Below are 16,775 nucleotides of genomic sequence, written 5' to 3' on the forward strand. Positions count from 1 at the left end.
GGCACTGCGGTGACGTTTCTCTCTTGGGAGCATCATTTGTGGAGCAGTGCTGGTGGTCAGTGGCAGTAGGTGGAGCGGCTTCGTCTTGCATGGTGCTTCGGTGGAGATGTGAAGTCATGCCTGACTGACAGGTGCTACGCTTTGTCATGCCTGGTCGGCAGGTGCTACACACAACAGATCTTCCAGAGACTTCAAGCTGTGTCGGCTGGTGGTACTTGGCGGCATAGTGTTGAGGTGTACCGGCGGCAACTGCGACATGCTGAGCAGTTCGCGCGCAGGGTGGTGGTGCCGTTGGGCGCCCTGGTGGCGTTGGCGGCAGCTAGACGGGGCATGGGTGATGCGTCAGTACGGATCTGAAGATGGAGTGGTGGCAGTTGGTGGCGGCAGCATCTGAGAGGGTGTCGGACCGGTGTGTGCGCCCATACCCGAGAAGTGGCTTGGTTGGAGTCTCAGGTTTTACATGTTAGTCTTGTCTGTGAAGTCTGTGGTATTAGGACCGGACTATCAGCATCCCTTCATCAGCTAGATAGGAGTAGCGACAGTTGTCGCATAGACGGTGGCTTCAGACTTATTGTTGTAATTCTTTGTAAGGTCTTTGGTGAATAATTAATAAAATGGTTGCATGCATCGCCCAGATGCAGAGGCCGGAGGTTATCCTCCTTCTGTAAAAAAAAAAGAGGCAAGAGGTAATCTCGCAAAAAAAAAGAAGAAAAAGGAGGCAAGAGGTAGTGTTCACCATCAGTGTTTTGTATACTTATTCATGTTAACCTGAAACTGTCATTTCTTTACTTTGGGCAGGCAAACTGTATCGTTGGTGGTTATTGGATGCCCAAAAAGCAAAAGTGAAATTAAGAAGAAAAGAAATTTCTGCCTTACGTCTAGAGTATGTTTCATGTGAGAAAAAGGGAGGTTTTCGCACCAGAACTGAAGCCAGTACAGAACTACTACGGACGTACGTAGTATAAAATTGTCTGGTGCCCATGATGGACTTTGGAAAGGAGCTACCGCGAATGGTTGCACGATGCTGTGTCTCTGCTAGTTTCTGCTTTGTTATGTGCAAAATCAAGATAGACATGCGCTGTTTACAGCCGGCTGCAATCAACTCCCTCAGACCCATAATGTAAGACGTTTTTTGACACTAGTAATGTGTGTTACGTAGTACATGCCCCGAAGCAGCTCGGCAGAGAGATGCTCTGCTTTCCTCTCTTGTCTCACCTCTCCGCCGCGGTCCAGTCCAGTCCAGGAATTCGCCTCCTCTCGTCGCACACCATGGATTCTGGCAGAATTCCAACTGATCGGCGAGCGCGTGATGCAGGTGAAGCGCTTGGGTCCCTCTCCCTCCATAGGGTGACCCCGTTCTCGAGCATAGGGTGCTCCGTTGGCCCTTTTCCTAGGTAACATCTTCAGAGCCCCCAATCTGAAACCTATAGACTGGCGCCGCAAGTCGATAGATATGCATTGCAAATAATCCAATGCGTCAGCCATGTATTCCATCCCCTTTATGATGCAACCAAGCTTCACATTCTGGCAAGGAACTTAACTGCACCATGCTTGTTAAGATCAACAAGCTTCAGTGGCACCTCTAAGTTTTCCTCACACTAATTCTCCTGTGTAAACCGAACCATGGCCTCTCATATTTTTATATACTTCCTACCCTCTTGTCTTATCTTTTATCTATTGTATTGTGTACCCGATGTATGCATGATTTGATTAATTTCCGGATAGATTGAACTATATATTAACTTCTGATTTGATCCCATGAAGTGCTTGATGAATTGAGTATATAAATCCTATAGATGTGGTAGATTTGTAAATCGTGCTATTATGTTGGCATAAGTTAAATCATGTGTCTACCCCCGCATTATATGAGAGGCCTAGAATACAAGTGTCCTATTTGGAGACGACTCCATATCCTATCTAAACACAATACAACTACAAGTTCAATTGTAACCTACCTTGTACACTGTATTCGACACAACTCTTAACAGTCAAGGCAGAGGCGTTGTCGAGGAAATGGATGAGTGGCGGCAGGTATAACAGGCTCTCTACACCTGGAAGCAAGTCTGCGTAGGCACAGGTAAGCCTCTCGCTGGAAGGAGCCACTCCTTTCTCCTTGACTCCATGGGTCCATCCATGGCCTCTGTAAATATCTATGTGATGTTGCCTAATTTTGTAATAACTGAGAGCTTCCTCCCCTTCTGCCAATCATGTTTTCTCTGAAAAGATCTTCAACCAAACTAGGCTATCATAGTTTGTGTTCTCTCTTTTTGTTCCTAGCTTTGTTCTTATATACAAATGCAACATTTTTTGCTTTACAGCTAGAAAGCGGGAGTTCACATTCTTTTCTTCCCCCGGTTCCTTTCCTTTGTTCCTTTACAGCTAGAAAGACTAGAGGTTCTTTTCTTGACCCTTGCCTGCTGGTAAAGCTAAAGCTATCGTGTGGTGTGCTGTGGGAATTATCACAATTAAGTAGATGATCCTTTTTCATCTCGGTGGAGCATGGGGTCATACATATGACCACTAGCGGAGTTAGCACAAAAAAACTGGGCGGGCCACCCGTGTGTACTGTAGCACATGTGTACAGTAATTAACTGCAGTATACACGGTTTGGTGACTTTGCTGGGCGGGCCACAACACAGTTTTGCCCGTGAGTAGCTCCGCCAGTGCATATGACCATGCATGAGTTGGTAACTGGCACTCGGCTGCATCATTGTTGTTCACACCATCTCCAGTTGGCATACAGCAACTTGAGAGAGAAAAGGTGAAGAAGAAAAACATGTCGCATGTAGCTGGTTTGCTCGCCTCGGCTGTGGTCTCAGCGGTGGGCAATAAGCTGGGTTCTGCCATTGGGGATGAGGTCACCATGCTGTGGAGCTTCAAGGACGACCTCAAGGACATGAAGGACACGTTGGAGTATATGGAGGCAGCGCTCAAGGATGCTGAGAGGCGGTCTGTTTCGGAGGAGTTGGTGCGGTTGTGGCTCAAGCGGCTGAAGAACGCTGCCTACGACATCTCTTACATGCTCGATGAGTTCCAAGCTAACAGTGAACCAACCTACAGAAAGGTATATATATATATATATAAATATATATATATATATATATATATATATATATATATGCCATGTCTTCTCTCTGTTTTTTCTTAATTAATATTCCTAGCTAGTAAGGAGTTCGTTGCTTTGGTTAAATAATTTGATTATTTATTATATTATTGTCCACAAAACCACGATCATCTTAAAGTACTTTCCAGTATAAGCAGTTGGTGATCTAGTTAAATTGCAACGTTTGTAGCTTGAAACTTGTTGGCGCCCTTTGAAAAAAGAAGAATAAACGATGGTTGTACAAGAGGTATTTAGCCTACTTAAATCAGCACTTGTAAAGTACAAATCCCGTGAAACTGGGGGTGCAAGAATAAAAAAATTGTACTACAAGGGAAGCTATATATGTTTTACATTCATGCAAATGTTTTATGTTAAATTCCAAGTGCGTTGCGATATACATCTACCATGCAGCAATTACCGAGTAGAGGGATAAAATATAGTACATCTTATTAAAGCTTGGTGTAGTTGCTCCCAGGTTTTATATTATTTCATAATCACTTGTTGAAATTCCTTGTAGATGATTGGGAAGCTGGACTGTTTTGCTATTGCACCCAAGATTACCATGGCTTATAAGATGAAGAAGATGAGAAGTCAGCTGAGGAACATCAAAGATGATCACGAGAGTTTCAAATTCACACATGATAATTCCAGCCTAATTAGTGTGCACCAGTTTCCTGATCGACGGGAAACAACATCAGATGTGATTGAATCACTCATCATAGGGAGAGACAAAGACAGGATGAATGTTCTTTCTTTGTTAGCCACAAGCAGCAACAAAGAAGATACTACAATTCTTCCTATCTGTGGGCTTGGAGGCATAGGAAAGACAACTTTGGCACAACTGGTCTTCAATGATGGCCAGTTCAAAGATTATAATCATCGGGTATGGGTCTATGTATCCCAGGTGTTTGACTTGAAAAAAATAGGGAACTCCATAATTTCTCAAGTACTGGAAAAAGGAAGCGAGAATCTTGATACACTGCAATTGATAAGCCAACGCCTTAAACATCTACTTCAAGATAAGCAGACTCTAATTGTTTTAGATGACCTATGGGAGACAGATACCTCCCAACTGAATCAACTCAAGCTTATGTTGCGTGTAAGCTCCAAGATGAGATTCTTGGTCACAACACGCAACATAGACATTGCAAGAAAACTTTGTACTGTTGAACCATACAAGCTAGATCCCTTGGACAGCGACATGTGCTGGAGAATAATCAAGCAAAATAGTGGCTTTGAATCTAGAGCTGATAAAGAACGAGTTGAACCAGTTGGACAGATGATTGCAAGGAAATGTGGAGGTTTGCCATTAGCAGCTCAAGCACTTGGATTCTTGCTATCTGGAATGGATCTTAGTGACTGGGAAGCAATGTGCAATAGTGATATTTGGGATGAACCATTTTCTGATAGTACAGTGTTACCATCCTTGAAGTTAAGTTACAATACTTTGACACCATATTTGAGGTTATGCTTTGCCTATTGTGGGATCTTTCCGAAAGGTCACAATATAAGTAAAGAAGATCTTATCCATCAATGGATTGCTCTAGGTTTCATTGAGCCATCTAATAACTTTTCAGCCATACAACTTGGCGAGAAGTATGTTAGGCAATTCCTGGGGATGTCTTTCCTTCAGCATTCAAAATTGCCCAAGGTGAGTTACTACGGCATACTCCCTCCGTTCCTTTATATAAGGTGTCTTTGCTTTTTTTGATAAAATTCCACAATGTAAGGTGCATTTCTTCTAAATCCTCGTAATTCCCTTTTTATCCCTCCAAAAAGAGGAAGATATCTCTCATCTGATTGACTGTATCTCTCATTGTATAAAAAAAGGAAATTGTCTCTCCCTCAATTGCATGCATCTCTTACTTTCCTGGACTAACTGATTTACTTGCTACTAACCAACAATTTTTTCAAGAGTAATTTTGTCCTAACACCTTTATAATTATGTGCCTTGGTCACCGTGCCAAAAATAATAAACCTTACATAAAGGAATGGAGGGAGTATTATATGTACAGTATAGAATAAAGAATATTCCTTTTTACTAAATATCAAATGGCATGCAACAGTTGCTGTACGAAAGCATACATGTTATAGACAGTTTGGTACATTAATCGATGCATATGTTCTGCCCTTCGTGGCCAATAACGCACTCAAGATATTGGTACATCAGAATATACTCCACACTCTTTCCTCTAAAAATTTCCCAACTGTTGGGGACCTGCCGCAAGAAAAAAGACAGTAACTCCTTCATCCATCCGGTTGTAGTTTACACTCGTCAAACACCATTTGGATCACTACACATACATACAGTTAATGCATGGTATTTTATTTTGTTTATCTTACCGAATAGTAGTCTACTATTTTTTTGGCTCAATAATAATTTTCCCTAAAAAAATGTAACACATACAAGATTGAATTACTTAATTTATAGTCTTAAATATGTGCCAGTAAATTTCATTGGAGCACCCTTAAGTTATATGCCATTCCCCCTGCTCTCCAAAAGAATTTGTTTTTGAGTTTCCCAGTTCTTTAAACATGTCTGCATTTGCACCACAGCCACTTTGGCCAGTGAGGTGAGAGGTGGCAAGACGGATCAATTCTGACCACCGTGCCAGCTTGACATTGGGGAGAATAATAATTTTACCTTCTCACTACATTTTCTATCTTTCCTCTCAAATCTTGTGAGTTGTGACCACTACCGCGTTATCATCGTAGTCCTCATTCTGCTTGATACCTCTTTGATATGGCCACGACGATACGCCGTTGTGGAGGTGACCCACGGTGGAAGGTACGCCACCGTGCCCATCTGCCGGCCCACCGCGAGCTCTACCTCTGCACCACCTCCGCGCCGCCTCCCAAACCCCTCCGCCTAGCTCCGTTACCGTCCACAGCTACTCCTGTTGGCGTTGAGATCGGCGCACATGGCGTGCTCTGTGAAATTCCTACAAGGTGCTCGACAGAATTGGAATAGAGATAGAAGTAAAATAAAATATAGGTAGAGCATTATTGGCAAATTGCTGGAGGGCAGACACTTTTTGTGCTCTACCTACTATAGGTACTCTACCTAAAAGTGCTTTTAGAGCATCTCCAACGGCCGCATCAAAATTTCGCACCCAATAAAAGTTATAGCATGCGACTGCAACATTTTTAATGCGCCAGGACCAACATTGCTTTAGCATCGCACAAAAATGCACGCCCAAAAAGCACACAGTGCAAATTACGAAGCGCGTGCAATCCGGAGCCCAAAATATGCTGCGCGCGATAGCGTTTTTAACGCACACCCAATTTTTTTTAGCACTATAGCTTCTGCTTGAGCTGTTCGGCGCCCAAAAAAACGAACTTTTAGTGCGGAGCTCTTTTTGGGCGCCTGTTGGAGATGCTCTCAACTAGAGAAATTTAGCTAGATTGCTGGGTTTGCTTTAACCGTGTAAGGACAAGCATAGTTGGGATGAGTTTTTTTTTGGACAATATGGGCAGTTGGGCCGTTGTGAATCGCGTCGAGCAGAAGTGCAAACAAAGAAAATTTTATGGCCTGCTAGGTTGAGCATATTAATCTTTCTGTAAAAGGATCATGTCACATCATTTATCTAAATAATACTATTTGCTTGAAATTTCTTATGGTGGGATTAATCCTATTTTTTTGTTTCAGAAATTTGGAAAAACAATCTTCACCATGCACGATCTGGTGCATGATCTTGCAAGATCGGTCATTGCTGAAGAATTGGTTGTCTTTGATGCTAAAAAGGCGAGCATTACTAGAAGAAAAGAATACTGCCACTATGCATCTCTTACAAATTACAATATTTCAGATTACAGCCAGGCAAGGGAGATGGCAACTATTTTCCCACCTAAGTTAAGGGCGATGCATTTTTCGGATTGTGAATTCCATGGTGGTGCATTATCATTGCCGAAGTTCTTGCGTGTGTTGGATCTATCTAGATGCTCCATCACAGAGTTTCCAAGCACTCTAGGACAATTGAAACAACTGGAGATTCTTATTGCTCCGGAGCTGCAAGATTGGAAATTTTCCGAGAGTATCACTCGGCTCTCAAAATTATGTTACCTGAACCTCAATGGATCACGGAAAATTTCAGCAATACCAAGCTCGGTTGGCAAACTTGGGAGTCTAGCGCACCTTGATTTATCTTATTGTACCAATGTCAAAGTCATACCAGAGAGCCTTGGAAGCCTCAAAAACCTCCAAACACTAGACCTCACATGGTGTGAGAAACTAGAGTCTCTTCCGGAGAGCCTTGGAAGCCTCCAAAACCTTCAAACACTCGACCTCTCATGGTGCAAGAAATTAGAGTCCCTTTCGGAGAGCCTTGGAAGCCTCAAAAACCTTCAAACACTGTACTTCAAAGGGTGTGGAAAACTAGAGTCCCTTCCAGAGAGCCTTGGAAGCCTAAAAAACCTTCAAACACTCGACCTCTCAGAGTGCTATAAACTAGAGTCCCTTCCGGAGAGCCTTGGAAGCCTCAAAAACCTTCAAACACTCGACCTCACATGGTCCGATGAACTAAAGTCCCTCCCGGAGAGCCTCGGAAGCCTAAAAAACCTTCAGACACTCAACCTCTCATTTTGCAGGGAACTAATGTCCCTTCCAGAGAGCCTTGGACGCCTCAAAAACCTTCAAAGTCTCGACCTCACATGGTGCCTTAAACTAGAGTCCCTTCCAGAGAGCCTTGGAAGCCTCAAAAATCTTCAAACTCTCGACCTCTCGTGGTGCGAGAAACTAGAGTCCCTTCGAGAGAGCCTTGGAAACCTGGCTGGAAACCTGAAAATCGTTAGAAGAGGTTAAGGTTATGAATACGAGGGCAACATCAAGCCTTTGCCAGTGTATACAGCAACTCACCGGTCCCCAGATGGTACATAATGTGGACAGCAGTGAACTGAGGCTGTTGTGTGAACCAAGCTTGCCCGCATCAAAAACATTGTAAGTGCTCTACCAAGCTTTACTATCTAAATGCGGCCTACCAATTAAGCTTTCTTCACACTGCGTGCTATGTACATCTGTTGTTCTGTTTCATACGGTGGCTCGCAATTTAAAACAAAACTAAAACGCACACTAACCAGATGCCGAACCTATCCATTCTACAGGGAACTGCAGAAGCACACACACACGCCGTGATCAATCAGCTGAAGTTCGTGGCGGAGTATGCCTTCTCCAGGAAAGCAAAAAAGCTTCACGGAGCCGTCCAAAGACGTAGGTCTAATTAAGCTCTGCACATGGTGACTTGAGTTCTTTATTTAGTACTATATCCGGTCATGCTCCCATGTTCATTCATAGACTTGATATCTGGTACTAGCTAGAGTGGTCGAAAAACTACGTACTATATATGGTGTGGCAGTTGTGAAGTGAGCATTAAAAACTGAAGGAACGCTCGCCAGTTTCCGTGAATTAATGTACTAGCATCTGTTGCCACGGCGAGGCGTCGTCTTCCGGTCGACGCGCCGGAGCTCGCCCTGCAGCCATGTCCACTGCGGCGTGTACTTGACGCCATCTTCACCGAGTACCAGAAGGGCTCCGTGCTGTTGGACGCCCACCCAGAAAGGGGTGGGGTACGTACCTGTATCTCTATCCGTATGTAGAACGAATATGCGCTCCCTCATCTCCCCCGGGCGGCTAATATGTGTTGACTTTGGCACCTTTCAACGAGAACCAGTCTTTTCTGGACTATAAACTGACGACTAAGTACGTAATATGGACCCGCCCGCGACCTCCCCGTCTCTCTCTCTCTCTCCCGTCCGTCCGGCTTGGTGGCTTGCCTGCTGCTCTTCCGTCCATCCGTGCGTGCTGGGATCGATCGGCCAGGTACGTACACGATTGACTCCCCACAACTCAAAAATCAAGATAAGAAGAACATTTCGTGTTTTAGGGCCCGTTGGAAAATCTCTTTGATTTGCCACTTTTGCCAAAGTCCAAATATCCATTTTGCCACCGGTAAGTAGAGTTCTGTTCAGCACCGGTCCAGATGCTGCGGTGAAAACCTTCAAACTGATTGCTTGTAGAATACTTCATTCATGGTTATCAATGTTTATTGTCTTTATATCGTATTGCGCAACGACGAGAGGTGTTCGTGGCAACGGTATTTCAAACTATCCCCCTTAATATTCAGTTTAGACGGTCGTTAGTGGGCAATCGTTGGGAGGTTTGGCTCCAGTTAGTAAGGAGACTAATGGAGGTCCAACTCTCTGACCAACCTGATGTATTACGCTGGAAGTTGACCAAGAATGGGGTATTTACAGTGAGGTCAATGTATCTTGATGTTATTAACTCAAGTTCTATTCCAACGTCCAAAAAGGTATGGGATGTTAAAGTTCCTTTGAAAATAAAAGTGTTTATGTGGTTTGTGCATAAACAAGTCATTCTCACAAAGGACAATTTGATAAAGCGTAATTGGACAGGACCTACTAGGTGTAGTTTCTGTGATCGAGATGAGACAATTAAACATCTCTTTTTTGATTGCCCGCTAGCTAAGGTTCTATGGCAGACGGTGCATATTGCCTTTAATATTACTCCACCCACCACGGTTACCGCTTTATTTGGGACTTGGCTTAATGGGATTGATTCTGCATTAGCAAGGCATATTCGGGTGGGAGTTTGTGCGTTGATGTGGACCATCTGGTTGTGCAGAAATGATTTGGTTTTTAACAGAACACCACGAATTCATTTTTTGCAGGTTCTATTCCGAGCTACGGCTTTGATCCGTTTGTGGTCGTCACTCACTCCGATGGAGGCCAGGGAGTATTTGGTTACTGGGTCTACCCGATGGGAGATGGCTGCTCGGGTTATCTTCAACCGGTTTGGATGGCAGTCATGTAATAGGATAGGCAATTAGTTTTCCTATCTTCTTTAGCCAGCCGGTTGTGGCATTTTATTTCTGGCTAGTCTGTGTGTCGATATGGGCTGCATTTTCTTTGTTTGATTTTGAGACTATGGAACCTTGTATGCACACTTTGCTGCTTTGGTTAATAAGAGGGCCGTATGCATCATTCTTGATGCAGAGGCCGGGGTACCCCCCTTTTTCGAAAAAAAAAAGAAAAAAAATCAATGTTTATTGCCACATGAAAGCCTTCAAACAGAATAACATTAGATGCACAAGCATCCCTGTAGTACGATTAAAGCACAAATGAAACCACATGGGAAAGCCCTTGCAAACTATATGGATTGGTGCCCATTGTCATCAATGGTTATTTCCACGCTGACGTCTTTAACTAGGAAAGACAGTGCAAAAGCATTCTCAATCGCTCTGGCAAATGATCGTCTGTTCGAAACAAGGTTCTCCAGCCTCCCACTCTTCTTTTTCCTTCTGGAAAATCAACAATGTTGTGGTAAGGAAAGAAGTCTACCTAGCAGAACTCAATAGAAGCACAAGTAGATATCAATCATATGGATGGTACTGTCTAAGATGTTCTTTAATATAAAAGCTCAATAATTTTAAGCATACAATTAACTAAGATTTTTTTTGTGAGTTACAATTAACCTAAGATTAACGCAACAGAAACCAAAGATTCATCATACAACGTTGCCCATCAACAACACAAATGATGGCAAAGAGACACATCTGCTAGCAGCTACCTACCTCGCTGTTTGTTGGAATGAAACTGAGGGGAAAACAAACCTTGAGAGAGTTTTATCATTTATAGTAGACAAGAAAATGTGGATACCTCTTTAGGACGAGTCAGTTGGCCTCGCAGTTCTTTTTCTATTAACAACCGAAACCTGCTTACGCTGCTTTACTTCTGTGTCCATGAGTCCAGGCCTGCAAAGATTTTTACCAAGTAGACACTAAAAAATGTTGACAACTAATAAAGCCCACATCAGCCTAGCAAAATGCTCAGAATCAAGCTATGTGATAATTGGGAGCATAGCACACATTGTTTAATATACACCGTGTGCAAAGTTCCGCACACGGTATTTTAAAGGCAAATCATCTGCTATAAGTCGTGACAACGCATACGATTGCGTGCAGAGTTTCGACGATTCCTGGAGGAATCAGGTCGATTCCTTTGTACAGAAAGGCAGCGTAAAGATTAACGTGAATGATAACATATGTCATTATTTTCAGATGCAAAGGGGCCTAAGAAAGGGGAGCCTGATGTCTCCTATCTTGTTCAACATAGTGGCAGATATGTTGGCAATTCTTATTGGTAGGGCTAAAAAGGACGGGAAAGTAGGCGGACTCATACTCCACCTTGTGGATGGTGGGGTGTCCATACTACAATACGCTGCCGACATAACCATTTTCATGGAACATGATCTACCAAAGGCTAGAAATATGAAGTTGCCTCTTTATAATATTATACATCATAAGGACTCTTATGTTGCTGCAGTATTACAGTATGTTCCTCTAAACATCTAGTTCATGAGGTCCTTAGTAGGAGACCGATGGGACGCGTGGCTACATCTCGTGCAGAGGCTGATGGGCATTCACCTCTCTGATAAACAAGATTTGATTCACAGGACACTATCCACGAATGGAGTTTTGTCAGTGAAACCTATGTATCTAGGCTTAACTGATTCTGGTCCAATTCCAAAATCATTGCATATTTGGAAGACTAAAGTTCCTTTAAGAATCAAAATCTTCATGTGATTTGTTCACAAGGAGGTGATTCAGACCAAGGATAACTTGGCAAAGTGAAGATTGAAGAGTAGTAAGCGATGTTGCTTTTGTGATCACGATGGAACTATTTAACACCTCTTTCTCGATTATCCTCTTGCCAAACATTTATGGCATTAGATTCATATAGCCTTTAATGTCAGCCCTCCAAATAGTGTTAACACATTATTTGGGACATGGCTAAATGGAGTGGAGACAAACAGTGCGGAACATATTCAAACATGAGTATGCGCATTGCTTTGGGCTATATGAAACTGCAGAAATGATATGATTTCCAACAAACTCGTATAAATTTTTTGCAGGTTATTTACAGGGCCACTGCGTGGATCCATATGTGGTAGTTACTCACTCTTGCGGAAGCCAGTGAGCTTTTGGCTATTTGGTGTACCCTCTGGGAGGTAGTAGCACGGGGTATTTACAACCGATTTGGATGGCAATCCAATAACAAGCAAGGTGTTTAGTCATCTCAACCTATATCCGCCAGTTGTTGTCAACTATTATTTGCTCTCTTTTTTTTCTTTTAGCTCCATGTGAGCTTGTACTGAACCGTAAACATTCTGGTACTTTTGCTTAATAATATGGTAGCATGCATCAGCCTGATGTAGAGGCCGGGGATGACCATCCTTTTCAAAAACAAAGTCAGTGCGCCTTCGGCTCGCTTCAGTGTTTATAATCATTGCTAGGTGGTCTACGAGTCTGGATGTAATTTTTATTATTTCTTGTGTTGGTTGTACTACCATGATTGGAGATGACTAGATCAGAAGTTTCCCGCAAAAAATAATCCATAAGTTTAGTATCAGAAAAAGTTAGCATGAAAAGATCAAGACATGCCTAGGTTAGCTTGTAAACAATACAATGGAGTTGTTGGCAATCGGCCAGGATTGTTTACGTGAAACTCCCCTTTTAATCTGTTTTGCTGATTGAGCACTGAGAGCCACGATCTCAGTGGATCGTTTATTGCCAAAGTGAAGGTTCGGAAGGTCCCAACCCTGTGAATTACAATAATCAGGTAGTACAATGATAGGTTTGCTCTTGACGTCTTCTTCGTGAGCATAAAATAGGCCAAAGAATATGAGTGACATGCAACTAAGTATTGTAATGAGTAGTCCAATAATCAGGTAGTACATACTGTGTTTCTTCTCTCCGAGAGATGGCGGGACATGGGAGCAGATCCAGTGTTCCGCCAAAAATAAAAGGTCCATGTTGCCTCCAAGTGAGACATAACTGTTATTTTCGACAAATATACTCCGTGTCATGGCACACCACCTCGCAGATTATTATCAGACATATCCAGATGGGTGAGCTGCTTTAAGCCGCCAAGCTCTATTGGGAGGAAGCCCCAAAAATTGTTTCGCTGAAGGATTAGGTATTCTAACTGTTCAAGATTACCAAAAGAACCTGGAACTTGACCAATGAAATTGTTGGAAGAAAAGTTTAACAGTCTTAGCCCTGAAATATTGCCTAGTGAAGCAGGGAGATGACCTTCAAAATTGTTATTGTCCAAACAGAGATGTTTAAGATCTGGGAAGGTGTCACCAAAGTTCGATGGCAGTGTTTTTCCAAGCATATTGGAATATAAGTATAAATATTGGAGAGAAGACTGATTGTATTTGTACAGGGTTTCTGGTATTCCACCTGATAGCATATTTCCAGCAAGGCCTAAATAAACAAGAGATGGGAAACTTCCCATCTCATCAGGAATGGTTCCCATGAACCTATTATCAGTAAGCCTGATGTCTTCAAGGTGACTATTGTTTCTTAGGCTTGGTGGGATTGTTCCGGTGAGATTATTTGAGGAAAGCCATACTTTCCTTAGATTGGATAGGCGGCCTATACCTAGGGGAATTTCACCCATTAGTAAGTTGGCAGATAGGTCTAGGCTCCTTAGCTGGGAGCAGTTTGTGAGAGTATCTGGAATGGTCCCTCGCAGTGAGTTCTTTCCCAAGTCAAGGTATTCCAGTCTGTGGAGACGGTTGAGAGGAGGTAACTCACCGGTGAAGCCATTTTTTGACAGGTCCAGTGTCCTAAGGAACGTTAGATTGCCAAGGGAGGAGGATATCCGACCCAACAACCCTCGTTGTCTGAGGTACAGCTTAGTGACTCGCCCCGAGCTGCAGTGGACGCCCTCCCAACTGCAAAGAGGGACGCTGGTGTGCCAAGATGTCAAGGCTTGTCTTGAGTCGTTGGTGATGGCCCGCTTGAAATCTAGCAGCGAGATCATGTCCGTGCTGTTATCATGGACTGTTGTCATTGATGAGCAGAGGATGCTCCCGACTCCGCAAGAAATGAGCAGCAACGGCAGTAGCATAAGCATGGTGGCGAGCCTTGCCGCTTGACTAATGGCCGTGTCACCTGCAAATTAAAGTTTGAATGAAGAATAAAACATTGTGCGTACTATGTTTAATGCAAGTTTGGTCATTGTGTGCATCAATTGATACACAAGCATGCACCTTGCATTTCTTGTTTTCAAAGAGAGAGAAAAAACTTATGAGTAGGTCATGAACAATACAACTAGGTTTTGTGAGCTTGCTCTCATGAACAACACTAATAGGTTTCATGATCCGATGGGGGGAAATATTAGAAGTAGAACCCATGTGAAAAATATTAGTTTGCCTTTTGCGAGATTTTTGTTTTTGACAGTCAAGAAGATGTAAGAAGCTGTACTAAGTACTAACTACTAACTGAGTAATCAGGATTCAGGAGGAGGAGGCACCTTTGCCCAAGAGAGAGTGGCTAGGGCACCTTTGCTCGGCCGAATCACACGGAACGGCAGCCTCTCTTGCATGGTTTTGCCGCCGCCAGCCGGGCTCTGAGGTGTGTCAGCCGTGAAGCCTGTGAGTTGAGTTGGAGGTTGGAACGCTGAACGCTCAAATGGACGCTCAACTTGCTTTGCTTGCAGGTGTTTTAAAGAAAGAAACCACGCCCACCATTACGTCCACACACCTGCAAGAATACTCTCAAGCACGGCTCAGTCCTTCTCAGCTGGAATCAGACAGAGATGCTATCCTTTGGCCCTTACTGCTTGTTAGAGTATGATTTGTAATCATCTCCTGCCTTATCTCTAGGAGAGACTTATTGTCCTTCAAGCCTTGTACTCTGTATAAACCGCCCGAAGGCTCAATACAAACCCATCATATTCTCTCAATTTCTCTTTATTCCCTTCTAACATGGTATCATCCTAGCCGGTCCAAACCCTAGCCGCCTCCCACTGCTTCCGCCCCGTGGCGCGCCCCTGGGGCGGCCGGCCTCCATGACTGCCGCCGGGGGCGCCCCCATACCTAGGGTTCTTCTACCGGTCGCGTTGACCGGTGCCCTAGAGAGTCTTTTTCTCAATTCTTTGATCCGGTTTTTTCTATCTCTCGCCGGTCGCTTTGATCGACGTTTCCTTTTTGGTTGTCAGATCTAAGATCTTTCTTTGCTTATTCATAATTCATTCAAATTATGGCACCTCAGATGGTATTGTGCGTCTCGCATGGCATATAGGCGTATATTGTGTGCATATGTATGGTCCCTGGAGCACATATTGCTTAATAGAGACAGCGGTCGGCTTGCAATATTAACTCTACGCCCACTTGCAGCGGGCAACAATATTATGTTAGAACCCCACTTGCAGCCGGCCACTAGAGAACCTTTTTACATGTCTAGCAGATTTTCTGGTATTTTGATTCCAATCAGATAAGGTCGAAAGATCAAGTGGAAGTTTCTAAATGCTTTTCTGGAGTAGATCAAACACTATTGTCCCAACTCTCAAGAAAAAGAATAAAAGTGTTATTGTCCAGGCCATCCCCATCGGACCTCGTCAGATGGGCTTAATTTTGTCACCATTTGCAACATGTTTACTACTATACAATGCAGTGACGCATCTTGCTGACAGTACGTATATCATATAGAAGTACCACACCAGAGATAACAAGGTCGCTTGACTAATAAGCTGAAGCTGTGATATATAATCGGCATTTAGCAAGCTAGCCAGCATTGTGAAACAACGCCTAGGTGTTAGACAGAGGACTCCAGCTTTTTCAAAAAAATCGCAATATCAAGATGATAGTAATTACATTCAGCCTCTGTAACGACACAGTATTAAAAATTAGTTGAGATGTTGAGGATGCACATATTGGTGGTTGTATTACTTTGTAAGGTCTTATGAGAATAATTAATAAAGTGGCCGTATGCATCGTCCAGATGCAGAGGCCGGGGGTCATCCTCCTTTTCTAAAAAAAAAGATAAAACAGAAAGGGTAAAAAACAAAAAGAGTCACGCAACTAAGGACACACAACCACCAATGTCCTAGACAATAGATGAACCACATGCAAGGTTCTCTGAAAGCAACGCCTCCAGAAAAGGAACACGGCCCAAGCACCACTATAGCCCGATCCAGGTGTTGAATGCCGGATCTTGGGGTTTTATCCTGAAGAGCACGTCTGGGAAATCTATGCCTTCCAACAAAGGCGCCGGGCGTAAACTCCATCATTGACGGGTGCAACCAATGAATGTCAACGAAGGAGTCGAGCTAATTGAAAGAATCTCTTGCGTCGTGCATCCATAGATACGGGCTATGTCAAGTCTTACTCGTGTGTCGAAGCTGGCAATTATGGTAACAACATAGATATAAAGAAGGAAGACTCCACGTTGCTCATTTTTTAAAAGAGAGTTTCCTCCCCGAATTCATTTACCAGAATCTAGTGTTCGTTACAGGCCATAGCTAGGTCCAACTAACGAAAAGGAAAAGAGTAGAGACGTCCCATGACCAAGAAGCCTCTCTCTAACGGGACGAAACACCAAAGCCTGCTGGTGTCCACCCATGCAGTGTTCAAGGATATGATCCGAGCCCGAGTATAGCGTGCAAGCTGGACGGGAATTAAGAAGAGATTATTTTCTTCAAAATGGTGGAAAATTTCCAGAACCTATAGATCAGATAATGACGAAAGAGCAGGTGGAAGTTTCTTTGCGACTGCTACTATACTCGAGGACGTACTTGATCGCTATATTTATAAGCTAAGTCTTCCTTTCGAATAGACAATATTTTCCCAACGCTCGAGAAAAAGGGG

At 43.4% G+C, this 16,775-nt stretch overlaps 2 protein-coding genes and 1 pseudogene across 2 annotated transcripts; 2 read left to right on the forward strand and 1 right to left on the reverse strand.

The window, feature by feature from the left end:
* The window catches only part of LOC119321576, an 18,538-nt pseudogene extending 18,181 nt beyond the window's left edge, over positions 1-357 (forward strand).
* A 2,375-nt stretch (positions 358-2,732) lies between these two features.
* On the forward strand, positions 2,733-8,487 carry LOC119326312 (putative disease resistance protein RGA4). The gene is made up of 4 exons (XM_037599992.1): positions 2,733-3,064; positions 3,621-4,754; positions 6,753-8,039; positions 8,204-8,487. The coding sequence occupies exons 1-3, from the start codon at positions 2,777-2,779 to the stop codon at positions 7,902-7,904; spliced, it is 2,574 nt and encodes an 857-aa protein (XP_037455889.1). The 5' UTR covers positions 2,733-2,776; the 3' UTR covers positions 7,905-8,039; positions 8,204-8,487.
* Positions 8,488-10,882: 2,395 nt separating this feature from the next.
* LOC119326311 (LRR receptor-like serine/threonine-protein kinase EFR) lies at positions 10,883-14,586 on the reverse strand. The gene is made up of 2 exons (XM_037599990.1): positions 14,441-14,586; positions 10,883-14,079 (listed from the first exon to the last, which is right to left on the reverse strand). Exon 2 carries the CDS (start codon positions 14,039-14,041, stop codon positions 12,980-12,982), a length of 1,062 nt encoding a protein of 353 aa, XP_037455887.1. The 5' UTR covers positions 14,042-14,079; positions 14,441-14,586; the 3' UTR covers positions 10,883-12,979.
* Positions 14,587-16,775: the final 2,189 nt, after the last annotated feature.

The sequence above is a fragment of the Triticum dicoccoides genome, chromosome 6B (assembly GCF_002162155.2).
Source record: "Triticum dicoccoides isolate Atlit2015 ecotype Zavitan chromosome 6B, WEW_v2.0, whole genome shotgun sequence".
NCBI classification, from domain to species: Eukaryota; Viridiplantae; Streptophyta; class Magnoliopsida; order Poales; family Poaceae; genus Triticum; species Triticum dicoccoides.